A 12,691-nucleotide genomic window follows, 5' to 3' on the forward strand; every position below is an offset into this window, starting at 1 on the left:
TATGGTAACCCTGGCTGGAGACTCTACATCTGAATCATATTTGAACCACATGGGTCCACCTGAATAGGACAACTTGGACAACAGTCAGCCACATCCCCTCCTTCAATTCACTCTAAATTGTCACAGGCTCTTGGTTTCATCTGTCTTTGTACCCATTTCTTATGGTCTTGTTTACTGAAATCTTGTTGTTATTTGGTACTTTTTGAAATGAGTCCACCAACAGTGTTATGAATCTACTTGGGCTTGGAGGCAAAAAATTCATGCTATTTAGAGTTGTACATAACAGCAGTGAGAACGTGAGAGGCTCTGCCATTACCACAATGATTTAGTAGATGACTCTGTGTCATCTCTATTGGCTGCTCAAAGACCTCTTTGGTTATAAGTTGTGAGATTTGTCTTAGTTGAGTAGATAAAGTTGCTGGTCAAATGATCTGGCTAAATAAGTTCCCTGAATTTTGATGATTAAGGAAATGTCCTGGAAGAAAACCCCAACTGATGAAATGTTAGTGACCTCAGGTAGAAGGACTATGTGCTCCTTATAATGGAAGGGAGGGGAGTAGGAGAAAGGATGAAGTGACCTCTTGTTCAGAGGAAGAGCCAAAGGGTGATGCCATGTAGAAAGACTGAGTTTTGTTTTGTACAGTTCCCAACATGCTGGTCAATGCAGAATTTATTTGACAAATAATTATTGAGAATTTAAGGGCTTAATGTCAAGATCTAGGAAATTCTGAAGACCTGGGTCCAGTGAGATCACTCCTGCAGGATGATCCTGGATGTCTGTACAACAGAAAACACTGAGCAATAATTATTCTCACATATGTTCAGACTGGGAGAAACAAAGGTATAATATGCATGTACTTCTCCTGCTGCATGTATTTTTATTCAACAACCATTTACAGAGCCCCTGCCATGTGCCAAGAAATTTGTATATTCATTTATTAAATTAAGCTTTCATTGAGTATTTACTATATCCTAGGCACTGAGGAAGCCAAGGATACCAGCATGAATAAGTCACAGCAACTACCATCCTCAAAGAATCTGTGGAGGATAAAGAGAGAAGAGATAGCCATGCTCTTAGCTGTCACCCCTCCTGGTCATTTGAACCCAGGGAGATGCAGTCCCTCAAAGGAAACTTGTACCATCACAGGAAGAAGTGAGTGTGGATAAGGGAGAGCAAGGACTGGAATTGGAAGGGAAATGTAGAAGAAGGATGTGGTGAGACAGATATCCTAGTAGAGGAAAGACATTCTGTTTGCCAAATGACTTAGGGCTGGTATAGGTGAAAGTTATGAGAATACTGCAGCTTGTCAGAAGATTGGAATTCTTTCTCACAATAGGATTGTTTCATTCTGTGTTTTTAAAAATGTGCAGGCTTATATTTTGCCAGACTTAAAGCACTATATGGAGAGTTCATTTTATAAAGCAAAATTATGCAAGAGGAAGACAGCACCTCAAGTTTTCATCAGAGAGGCCACATAAAATTCAAATCAGAACTCATGGCCCACCACGGAACTGAAACAACCTGAAGTGGAGAACATAATCTACATCCCACACAGCCTCCAGACAGTCTCTCTGGTAGCCTGATGATTAATGCATAAACTAGAAAGACATTTCATTGACTGCCTTCTAGTCCCATGAGCGCAATGTAGTCAATAAATATTTATTGAATGTAATTTCCTGGGGCTTGCAGCACTTACTCTGTGATAACTTACAAGCGAATAAGCAAGAATTGTTCAGGGTGGTTACAAATAAATATATAAATGTATGTTAATGGAATCCAAAATACAAATGGACAGTAAGAAAGGAAATATGTATCCTTCTGCAGACAAGTCATCCAAGTGGTACTAGATTTAGGGTAAATAAGAAAGAAGTGCATTACACAAGCCCCAGAAGTGAGAATTGCAAGAGAGAGAAAGAAGAAAGAAAAAAAGGGAGGAAGGAGATTTATAAATGGCTCTATTTCATACAAATGAAAATATATACATTTTTAAAGTCAATCTTTTTTAGTCTCTCTGGCTTTATGTGTACAATACTTTTATCTGTCACTGAAATAGCGCCTACACTCAGGAAATGGCAGAGTTAACTGAAATGGGCTTCCAAATTACAATTTTTGCAATAAAAATAAAATATGGCTTTCTGCCACCCATTTGGAGCTACAGCACTGATATGCTTATGCGATCCCCCTTAAGCCCCAGTCACATTAGATTCTGAGCCATGTATCACCAATTCGGCCATGAGGATGACTGTTAGGTTAAATTTATTAAAGTCTGAACATTTATTCTGAGTTAAAAGTAAATTAAAAATTTGCATTTGAAATAATATCCAAAAGACACAGTGTAATCACCACATTCTCCCTTGTGCATCCTCTCTAAGCTCCTGTGAAGTCTGAGAATGTACAGACACAGTGAAAGCAGGAGCCTGGGAGGTGCTGAAGCTGAGACAGGCATCTTCACGGCTGCATGTCCAGCTTTGTAGGGGAAAGATCTTGTCTCTGGGAAATGCTTCAGTAAGCAATTCTACAATTTTAATACAAACACTCAAAAGAGACTCTAGTCATGACCAACCAGGTCCAGCCCTTCAGCAAATTGGAAAGAAGACAATAGTGATTGCACAAATCCACATCCACTGGCTCTGATCCTAGGATTGCCACAACAACCCCATGACTAAAGAGGAAACAAAGGTTTCATTGCTGTCAGGCAGCAGGAAAGAGGCAGAACCAAGAGGGAAATTAAGACTTCTCAGGATTCTTTTCAGGACACCACCCCAAGTATAGAAGGTCATCAGGTCTGCAGTATACTGGACCTCCGTTGGAAGTAGCCAGACAATGCTTGATTCACTGCAGGTTAAGAGTTGTCTTTGCCTTCTTTCTTTCTTTCTTTCTTTATTTTTTTTGCGGTACGCGGGCCTCTCACTGTTGTGGCCTCTCCCGCCGCGGAGCACAGGCTCCGGACGCGCAGGCTCAGCGGCCATGGCTCACGGGCCCAGCTGCTCCGCGGCATGTGGGATCTTCCCGGACCAGGGCACGAACCCGTGTCCCCTGCATCGACAGGCGGACTCTCAACCACTGCGCCACCAGGGAAGCCCTGCCCTTTCTTTCTTATATATAAATTTATTTATTTATTTTTGGCTGCGTTGGGTCTTCCTTGTTGCGTGCGGGCATTCTCTAGTTGCGGCAGGCAGAGGCTACTCTTCGTTGGGGTGCGTGGGCTTATTACAGTGGCTTCTCTTGTTGCGGAGCACGGGCTCTAGGCACGCGGGCTTCAGTAGTTGTGGCGTGTGGGCTCAGTATTTGTGGTTCACGGGCTCTACAGCACAAGCTCAGTAGTTGTGATGCACAGGTTTAGTTGCCCCGTGGCATGTGGCATCTTCCCGAACCAAGGCTCAAACCCGTGTCCCCTGCATTGGCAGGCAGATTCTTAACCACTGTGCCACCAGGGAAATCCCTGTCTTTGCCCTTTCAATGCTCTGTAGATGGTAGTTGAGTAACAGACTTTATAGCCACCAAATCAACCAGGGAAATTTGCCCAGAGATTTATAGATTACTACTCACCTCCACCACAATATCTTTTGCAAGTCTATTCCTAATTCCGCTCTCTCCTGACTTCAAGACTACCTACACTTAGTGTCCTTTTGTTAAAGCATAATTATATTTCCCAAATAGGTGATAACATTTTCAGAGTCATGCTGACACTTTTGTGTGTTTGACAAAGGAGGGGCACAGTGACTTGCTGATATGTCATGACTAAAATATTCAAATAAGAGTAGAGACATGGGTATGAAATGTACAGTGTGGGAAGTCCATAATTATGTAATATCTTTTTATGGTGACAGATCACAACCAGACTTCTTATGGTGATCATTTTGAACTGCATAGAAATATCCAATCACTATGCTGTATACCAGGAACTAACATAGTGTTATACTTCAAAAACAAACAAACTCATAGAAAAAGAAGATCAGATTTGTGGTTTTCAGAGGTGGGGGTTGGGGGAGTGGGAATTGGGTAAAAGTAGCCAAAAGGTACAAATTTTCATTATAAGATAAAAAAGTACTAAGGATGTAATGTACAACATGATAAATATAATTGACACTGCTGTATGTTATATATGAAAGTTGTTAAGAGAATAAATCCTAAGAGCTCTCATCACAAGGAAAAAAATTACTATCAACCCTTAGAATGTACATATATATATATATATATATATATATATAAACCACTTTGGTGTACAGTAGAAACTAACACTATATTATAAATCAACAATACTTGAATAAAATAAATTTTAAAAAAGACTACCTAACCACTTTCCAAAAGAGGGAGAAGGAAAAGATCCTGGGGATTTCCTTCCGGGGAGCTATCATCAGTTCTGATTACATGTGTAAAAGCTGACCTGAGGCATCCTAATATTCTTTCATATACTGAACACTGTCTGTGCCATCGCTCTTACAGACCAGAGAAGGAAAGCCTAAGTCCCTAGCAAGAAAATCTAGGAAAAGTTATTCTAAAAGGTATTCTATAAAAGGACAATCAGGGAAGCCTTCATGAAAACTGAGCCATCACGCTTCTCAGACAGGGAAGATCTAACTAATCATAACATGGAGAAGGGAGGAAGTCTCTGAATGCTTCTTGCCCTTCAAGCCAGATGCTCAGCAGGCTCACCCCAAATCCAGCCAAGCACACCCCTTTAAGCCTCTTCAATAATCCACCTGCCATTCCGAATCTGCAGCCTCCCTAAGGCTCTGAGGTATTTATCAGATTACCACTTGAGGTCACATATCCTACTGTCATGTTTTGTGGCTGTTTATTTATATGCGTTTTCTCCTTGGAGAAATTAGAAGCTCGGAGTTCACAAGGAAACACAGTGCTCTGCGTGCGGCAGGTGCACAGTGTGAATTTGTAGTGCACATACTGAATGAAATTGCTTTCCTTGTAAGCCTGGCCCCAGTTCCAGCCTAGAGATCCTAGAGTCCAAAGACTGTAGAAAAGAATTATGTGGAATTATTTGGAGCCAGCTGACAGCTGTTCTATTTGTCTGCTCATTTCTGAAGTCTCCATTGACTATTCAGTCCCATGGAAGCCAGAAACACCTGCCTGTCAGAGAATCAAATGCATGATTCGGAGACTTTGTCAGATACTTAAACCCAAAAGGCGGTATAAGACATAATTCCTACTGTGAAAAAAAAAATGCATATTTTAAGGGATGGATCCATGAACTCTGCAAAAAATAATTGTTTTCAGTGTAGACAATATTTACTGGCAGGTGTTAAGAGTGCAAAATAGTAACAAAGGGATGGGAAAAGAGGTTGGCATGGCTCCCCTTCCCCAAGTGAGGACCCTGTAACCAGGCCAGTGAGGTAGGAGTACTTGACTTCAGCCACTTTGAGTCCAGCATCCACTGGAGAACAAGATTCCAGGCAGGAGGGGTCCTCACAACATGGGGGAAGGGAGCAGTACCCTAGAAGGGGCGTGAGCTGTGTTCCATCCCAAGCTGCTTCGTTCCTGTCCACCACACACCTCAAAAGCTCGGGGCAGGGGTGTTAGGGGACTGGGCTAAACCTATTCCTTTAAAAGGTAGGTGATTTTTTCAATGCAGGAGGCAGAATTGATGTGACTATAACTGATATGAAATGCTGATTGGAATATTTGTTAATTCTAAAATCTCAAAGTCTATACACAAATTCAGACGTGGACACTCATTCAGATGACACCACTCAGTGCTTGATCCCAAGTAAGAGATGGAGAAATGGCTCCAGACCTAAAGTCATCATTCACTTTGCTTCCCTCTTCCTGCAGAGAGGTTTCATCTACCCTGGGCTTTGATATGCTCAAGTGTGTCTGTCTCAGGAGGTGGAGAGTCTCTTTCTCTTCATGAAGCATACTTTGTTAGCCATACACTGACTTCTAGATGTTCAAAGAATTGGTGAAGATTTCTCCAGGAGCTATTGGTTTTTTGTTAGCTTTAGGCCACTGCTTTCTCATTTGTACACATTCACTTCCCTTCAAATTGTATGGACCTGTACAGGATTGCTAGCCTTTAAAATTGCCACACCAGGACTTTAAAAACTACTATTTCTATCACCATTATTCCTTAATCCAAAAAAGGTAAAGATAGGCTTTACATTGGCTAAGTTCACAAAGTTGTTCTTATTTTTCTTATTTCACTGTAAACCACTGACATATACTTAGGCATCATGTCCCTAGCATAAGGACAAGGATGAAAATTTCTCTCCTGAAATGTTGCTAGATGGGTTCTAAAATATTAAAAATATATGGCTGAGTTTAGCATTTATGTCATAAAAGTCATAAAACTTAAGGATAGAATATGAAAAAGAAAATAATTGTAAAAATCACCAGGACTCAAAGGGCTTCTGGAGAATTTTTCACTGGGCAGGAACAATACATAATCACTAATGCAGATTTTGGTGACCAAATTGGAATTTTTGTCCTTTCTTCTCTGTTCCAGGTACATGGCCATCATCCACCCCCTCCAGCCCCGACTGTCGGCCACAGCCACCAAGGTGGTCATCTGCGTCATCTGGGTCCTGGCTCTCCTCCTGGCCTTCCCCCAGGGCTACTACTCAACCACGGAGACCATGCCCAACCGAGTGGTGTGCATGATCGATTGGCCGGAGCATCCCAACAAGATTTATGAGAAAGTGTGAGTAGAGATGAATTTCAGTGCCTTCTTTGCCCTTTCTTGTTCCTTCTTTCTTTTGTTCTTCTGGTGGTTAGGATTTAATTTGTATGTTAGGTTTTAATTTGTAAACATTTCTCACAACCACTCTGTGTCAGGTTGATGTGTCCATAATTTTCAGGAGACTGTTATGTCCCAAATACTATTCTGGACTTTGAATGAAAAGTTTTAAAATATAAGACCTGGATCCTGATATAGCATACCATTTGGGCACACTACCGTGTCCCTCTTACCAGTGACTTTGCCCTGCCAGTGTCTGCATTTCTTTGCCTGGGAACTTTTTCCTACCCTATAGAATGCCATTTTGCCCTCTTGCACAGCATGCCAGAGGGTAAGGGAATTATCCTTCCCTCCACACTCCCAGCAGCTCTCAAAAACAACTGATGGGGGAACTTCTCTGGTGGTGCAGTGGTTAAGAATCCGCCTGCCAATGCAGGGGACAGGGGTTCAAGCCCTGGTCTGGGAAGGTCCCACATACCATGGAGCAACCTAAGCCAGTGCACCACAACTACTGAGCTCGTGCTCTAAAGCCTGCGAGCCACAGCTATTGAAACCCACACGCCTAGAGCCTGTGCTCCGCAAGTGATGCCACCGCAATGAGAAGCCCGCACACTGCAATGAAGAGTAGCCCCCGCTCACCGCAACTAGAGAGAGCCTGCACACAGCAACAATGACCCAACTCAACCAAAAAAAAACCACACACAAACTGATGGGAGTTGGCATATGAACACCCCAGCTCCCTCCCCCTTCAGGTGGGAGGTCTCTGAGGTGTGTGTTTTACTGTGTTCAGGGTTTCCTCTTGGGATTAAGCTCCAGTCACCCTGGTAGCAGCTGGCTCAATGACACACGCTTTGTTAGCCCCACTCCCTACTAGTGTTTCTTTCTCCTTCCAAATAAGTCATTTGCACCTGAATCTTTATCTCAGGATGTGTCTCTGGGGAAAACTAAACCAAAACACCTACCTTCTAGGATTTTGCAGCTGGAAAAATACCTATACATGTGAAATGCATGGGAAGGCAAGGCCAGAACATTGAGACCTTATGAGTAACAGGTCCCCCACAGGACAAGCCTGTTTCTCTTCCAGCGGCCTGACCGATCACATTTAGGGCTTTTTAAAGCTATCTTGGCACATTTTCCAAAATTTCTTATCTTAGAGGCAACATTAAAATGGCTTATTCTTTGTTTTGTTCTATTCAAGTGAGCAGCAATTTGACATTTATATTATCATCAGTTTTCTGGATTCAAAGCACATTGATAATATGGCTCCTTTTGAAAGTCCTCTATAATTTTCCAATCTTGGGTTTATTCAGTGAATTGTAAAAGAAAGACCACTTGTATTAGAATCAGAAGATCTGGGTGTTAATTACAAGATTGCCAGTTTCTAGCTATGTGACCCTGGGCAAGAGCACAGTCTCTCCTCGTTGTTAAATGGAATATGATAAAGCACTGCCTCACATAAAAAACTGTTTTGAAGAGCAAACAAGATAATGTATTCTCGCCTTGTAAGCTATTAAATGCCATACGAAAGATAAGATACTGTTATTGAACTAAATTCATTAGATAGTATAATATAATCATTATAGACCTTTGAACTTATTAAATGGTAAAATGAGACACTGTACCTGTTGGCCCTCTAGATTTGAGGGTCCAAAATCCTGTTGCACACAGAGTTACACTACTGCATCTGTTCCATGGAGCATGGAAATGTAGCCTGTCAGAAAGCAATACATAAAGTTCAGACTTTGCCTTCCAGACACAGACAGCGGGATTTAATTGATCAGGCAGTGGGAGGATTAATGCTTAGCCTAGGAGATGTTGAACATTTTTCTTTCAAGTGAAACTACAAGCCTGAGCAGAGTCACAGTGGGAGAAAGAACATAGCTTTACAAGCTGTACGGGACCCATGAACATGTTCAAGCCAGAAGCTTCCCTCAAAAGGGGGAAAAGAAAACCCTCTGAATTAAAGTTCATTATATAAACTGCTTCAGAAACTGCCGTCAACTTCATGGACCTTAGCTCAGTTCTTAGTTCTTGTGAGCTTTTCAAAGTCTGATCACCTTTCTGAAACTTTTTGCTTCAAATAAGCACAGTTCTTTTATCTTCCAACAAATTCAAATTTTAACTTGGAAATAAAGGTTTATTTTCTCACAGATCTCTGGGATCTCATGCAAGAAACAGTAGTGTTTTACTTTTAAACATTTTTCTGTTTTATGCTTACTAATGATTAGAAAGTCCCTTTGAGACTCAATGTTTTGGACTGTCCTTTCAAGTTACCTTTAAAGAATTTTGGGTAACTGCTACTGGATGCATGGTTAGGTTTGCCATTATTGTTTATTTCATGATTTTAACCTAAAAACAAATGGGCCTGGAATAAGAGCTCCTGATTTTATCTATTCAAGATGTATAAAATGTTTATAGATGCAGTGGTAAGTTGAAAGCATCCACATTTGCCATTCACATATTGTCTGTGATACAAACATAAGTGTAAGCTTTATGCAAACCTATTTTATTTTTGTCAGTATCTGTCATAATGCATCATGATATATTTTTTAGGGAATTTAAATTCCATCAGTTCTAAACTAAGTACTTTATTATATTCTCTTTTATTAGAACTAATGATTGCCATTTCCACAGTACACAGTAATTCCAAATTTGAAACCATAATGAAATTTTATTTTGAGACAGGGTAAGAGCATAGGCTTGAGAGTTAAATGAGTGATCAACTCCCAGCTACATCTCTCTCTAGTTGAGTCGTAATAGTCAAGTTATTCAAGCTCCTAAGCCTAATAGTACAGTCCATATAGAGGTGTTGAGAGAAGTAAATAAGGTACTTGCTTAGCTCAGTGCCATGCACATTGGAAAGAATCTAGTGAATGTTACCTACTGTTGTTAGCGTCATTCATTGATCTGGGTACATGGGCAGAAAACTGGCAGCAGGGAGTGAGATGGGCAAATGCTTAGGCCCAATTCATCTGATGAATAATTTATGCCAGATAATTACGCTAAAAGGTTTTGTGAAAATCTGGGTCTTTTGAAAATCTTTGAAAATCTGGCATTTGCCTTCTGGCTACATGGTTAACCTCTAACCCTGATCACTTATCATTTAGATTCTTATTAATACATGTATTAAAGTAAACACTTTTAAAGAAACGCAATCCAATAAAAGGACAGGCAAAAGATATCCTTATATATTAAATGGCCAATTAATATATAAGGAGGCACACAACTTCATTCATCAACAGTGAAATGAAAATTAAAACCATAATGAGATCTTACTATCTACCTATTAGACTAGCAAATGTTCAGAAGTCTGACTAAACTAAGCATTTAGAACTTTTGGTGAAGAACCTTAGTAGACTGCTAAAAGTATACATTGATAAAACCACATTGGAAAACATTTTGTAGTATCTAGAAAAGAAGAAACTATTCATACCCCATAACCCTGCAATTTCACTCAGGGGTAATTAATTACCCTAGAAAAACTCATGCTATGAACCCACATACATCTAGATATTGTTTATATCAGCATCATTCTTAAAGCCCTAAACTGGAGATATTCCAAATGTCCGTCTTCAGTTAGATGGATATTTTAACTGTGGTACAAGCATGCCATGGAATATTATGTAGTTGGCAGAATGAACAAAATGTAGCTCCATGCAGCATAAATGGCTCTTGTAAATAAGGTTTTAAAACAAGCAAAATGAAAGGTGGTAATACTACAACTGCAAGCAAAGAAGTAGTTACCATGAAAGTGAAGACTGTGATTATCTTTCAAGGGAGAGAAAGGGATGTGATCAAGAAGGGACACTTGGAGTTGCTTCTGAGGATATGGCATTATATTTCTCCAGCACAATGGTAGTAGCATGAGTGTTTGCTTTAAAATTACTCGTAATACCAAGTAGTTTGACTTATGCACTTTGTCTGGAATTTATGTTTCATTTTTATTTAACTTAAAATTAAATGCTATCCAAAGGTTTTTGCTTTTGTAAGCTCTCAAGATACTACTTCCATTGGGATAACCCCAAATTTCCTCCATAAGAAATTATCTTCTGAAGTGTGGGCTGTGCCTGGGGTGACATTCATAAGTACTCATCTCTGAATTAGCCGAAGTATGGATGGGCCCCGTTTCATTCTCATGTTTATTTGCATTTTGCCTTGCTAACTCCTATGTGTCAGCCCATTTGGAATTTTTCCAATTGGTCTAATGGGGGTTAGGACAAATTATTGTCCCTGGAAGGATGTGACAAATGTTAACCAGAGAACAAGCCCATAGACTCTCCACAGCACTCATCCCTTGCTGCTATTATTCATAAGCATGTACATCTGGGCTACAAAATGCTACAGATAGACTTGTTTCATCTTCCTGGAAAATCATTTAAAACTTCATTTTGCATTTAAAAATATAAATAAATTATGGGGTATAATGAAAGTTCTTATAATTTCTTTAATCACCCATATTCCCATCATTTACAAAGGCTCTAACATTTTGATGAATTTCCATCCAGGGAAATATTGTTCTTAGTTTCTTTTGAAGTGTCTTGTGTACCTACAGGTCAACACAAATATAGATTGTTTCCCTTTTTGTAACACAAAATGTAGCTTATTATGCACATTGTTCTGTTTTTTATTTAACTTAATACGTCTTAGAGATCTTTTCATATCAGTTCATGAAAAGCTTCTCTATTCTTTTTTTCAGCTACACAGTACTCCATGTTATAAATGTACAATATTATTTAACCAGTCACTTTTAGTGAACTTGGGATTGTCTCCAGCCTTTTGCTATTGGATTGCTGTCATGAATAACCTTTACATTTATAATGTAAGGCTATGTGGAGCATAAAAATCCCCAAAATGGAATTGCTGGGTCAAATTTTTATATTGGCCTTCCATACTAATTTACATTCCCACCAGAAATGTGTGAAAGTCTCTGTTTCTCCACAGCCTCGTCAACAGACTGTATTGTCAAGATTTTAGATTTTTACCCACTAAAGTTAAAAATGCATTTCTCTTATTGGAACGGGGTTGAATTTTTTTCATAGTTTGAATCATTTGTATTTACATTTTATAATCCGCCATTTACCATATCATAAAGAATTTCTTATGTCATTATACATGCTTGTACAATTTGATGTGAACATATATGTGTGTATGCATATGTAAATAATAGTTTTTTTAACTAATCTCCTTCTTTGAAAATTGATTAGTGATTTCCCTTAGCTGACTAGTAAGATAAAACAGCAAACTTCGTAAGCAGGCTGCTTCTAGCTACATCCCTAGATCCCTGCAGGGACAGGTTCAATGTCTTCTGTCATCCACTGTTTATGTCTACAATCTGCAGTTATGGAATGTTATTCTAAAATTATTCATGAAACTGGAGACTTGAGTTCATTATTAATATAGTATTGTCATAGTTTGTGATTGAGTCCTGCCATAATTTTAGCAACTTGGCAGCTGTGACTGCTCTTGTGAAACTGTGACACTACCTAGGAAGTCCTGTAATGGTAGAGTGATTGACTGGTGAGGAAGAAAAATTTCACGGGTAACCAAAAGTAACTCTTCCCGATGGAGAAAAAAAGCACAGTAAAAGAAAAATTAAAGTATAAAGAAGAAATATTTGGCTTTGAAAAATGCAAATTCAGTAGCTTTCAAAATTATTTGGATCCAAGCCCACTCTTGAGGATGCTATCCAGGGTGTCAAGTTGCCGTGGCCCTGGAAGGTTATGGGGTAATACCCCTGAGGACAAGGAAGATGAATGAGTCAATATTTCTTTATCAGAGGGCTCACCAATATGGCCAAGAAAAAGTCTATAATAAGGATGAAAAATGAGAAATACATCCCAAAGAATGAGATTTAGGCAGCCTGGGGAATTTCAGCTTCCCTGAATCATTTATTAATATTGGTCATATGTCATTTTCTGTTAATTAAACTTCTTTGTACATAACTTTGTGGTAAAGTTTTAGCATGAAGTAAGATGTGCTTATCTGAATTACAAATATTA

At 39.5% G+C, this 12,691-nt stretch overlaps 1 protein-coding gene across 1 annotated transcript in view; it reads left to right on the forward strand.

Annotated features, from left to right (window-relative positions):
* TACR1 (tachykinin receptor 1) overlaps positions 1-12,691 on the forward strand; it is a 98,818-nt gene that overhangs the window by 16,062 nt on the left and 70,065 nt on the right. The window contains exon 2 of the mRNA XM_004277124.3: positions 6,462-6,656. Coding sequence (XP_004277172.1) covers positions 6,462-6,656 — 195 coding nt within the window. The remainder of the gene's footprint in view (positions 1-6,461; positions 6,657-12,691) is intronic.

Source organism: Orcinus orca, chromosome 13 (assembly GCF_937001465.1).
Source record: "Orcinus orca chromosome 13, mOrcOrc1.1, whole genome shotgun sequence".
NCBI lineage: Eukaryota > Metazoa > Chordata > Mammalia > Artiodactyla > Delphinidae > Orcinus > Orcinus orca.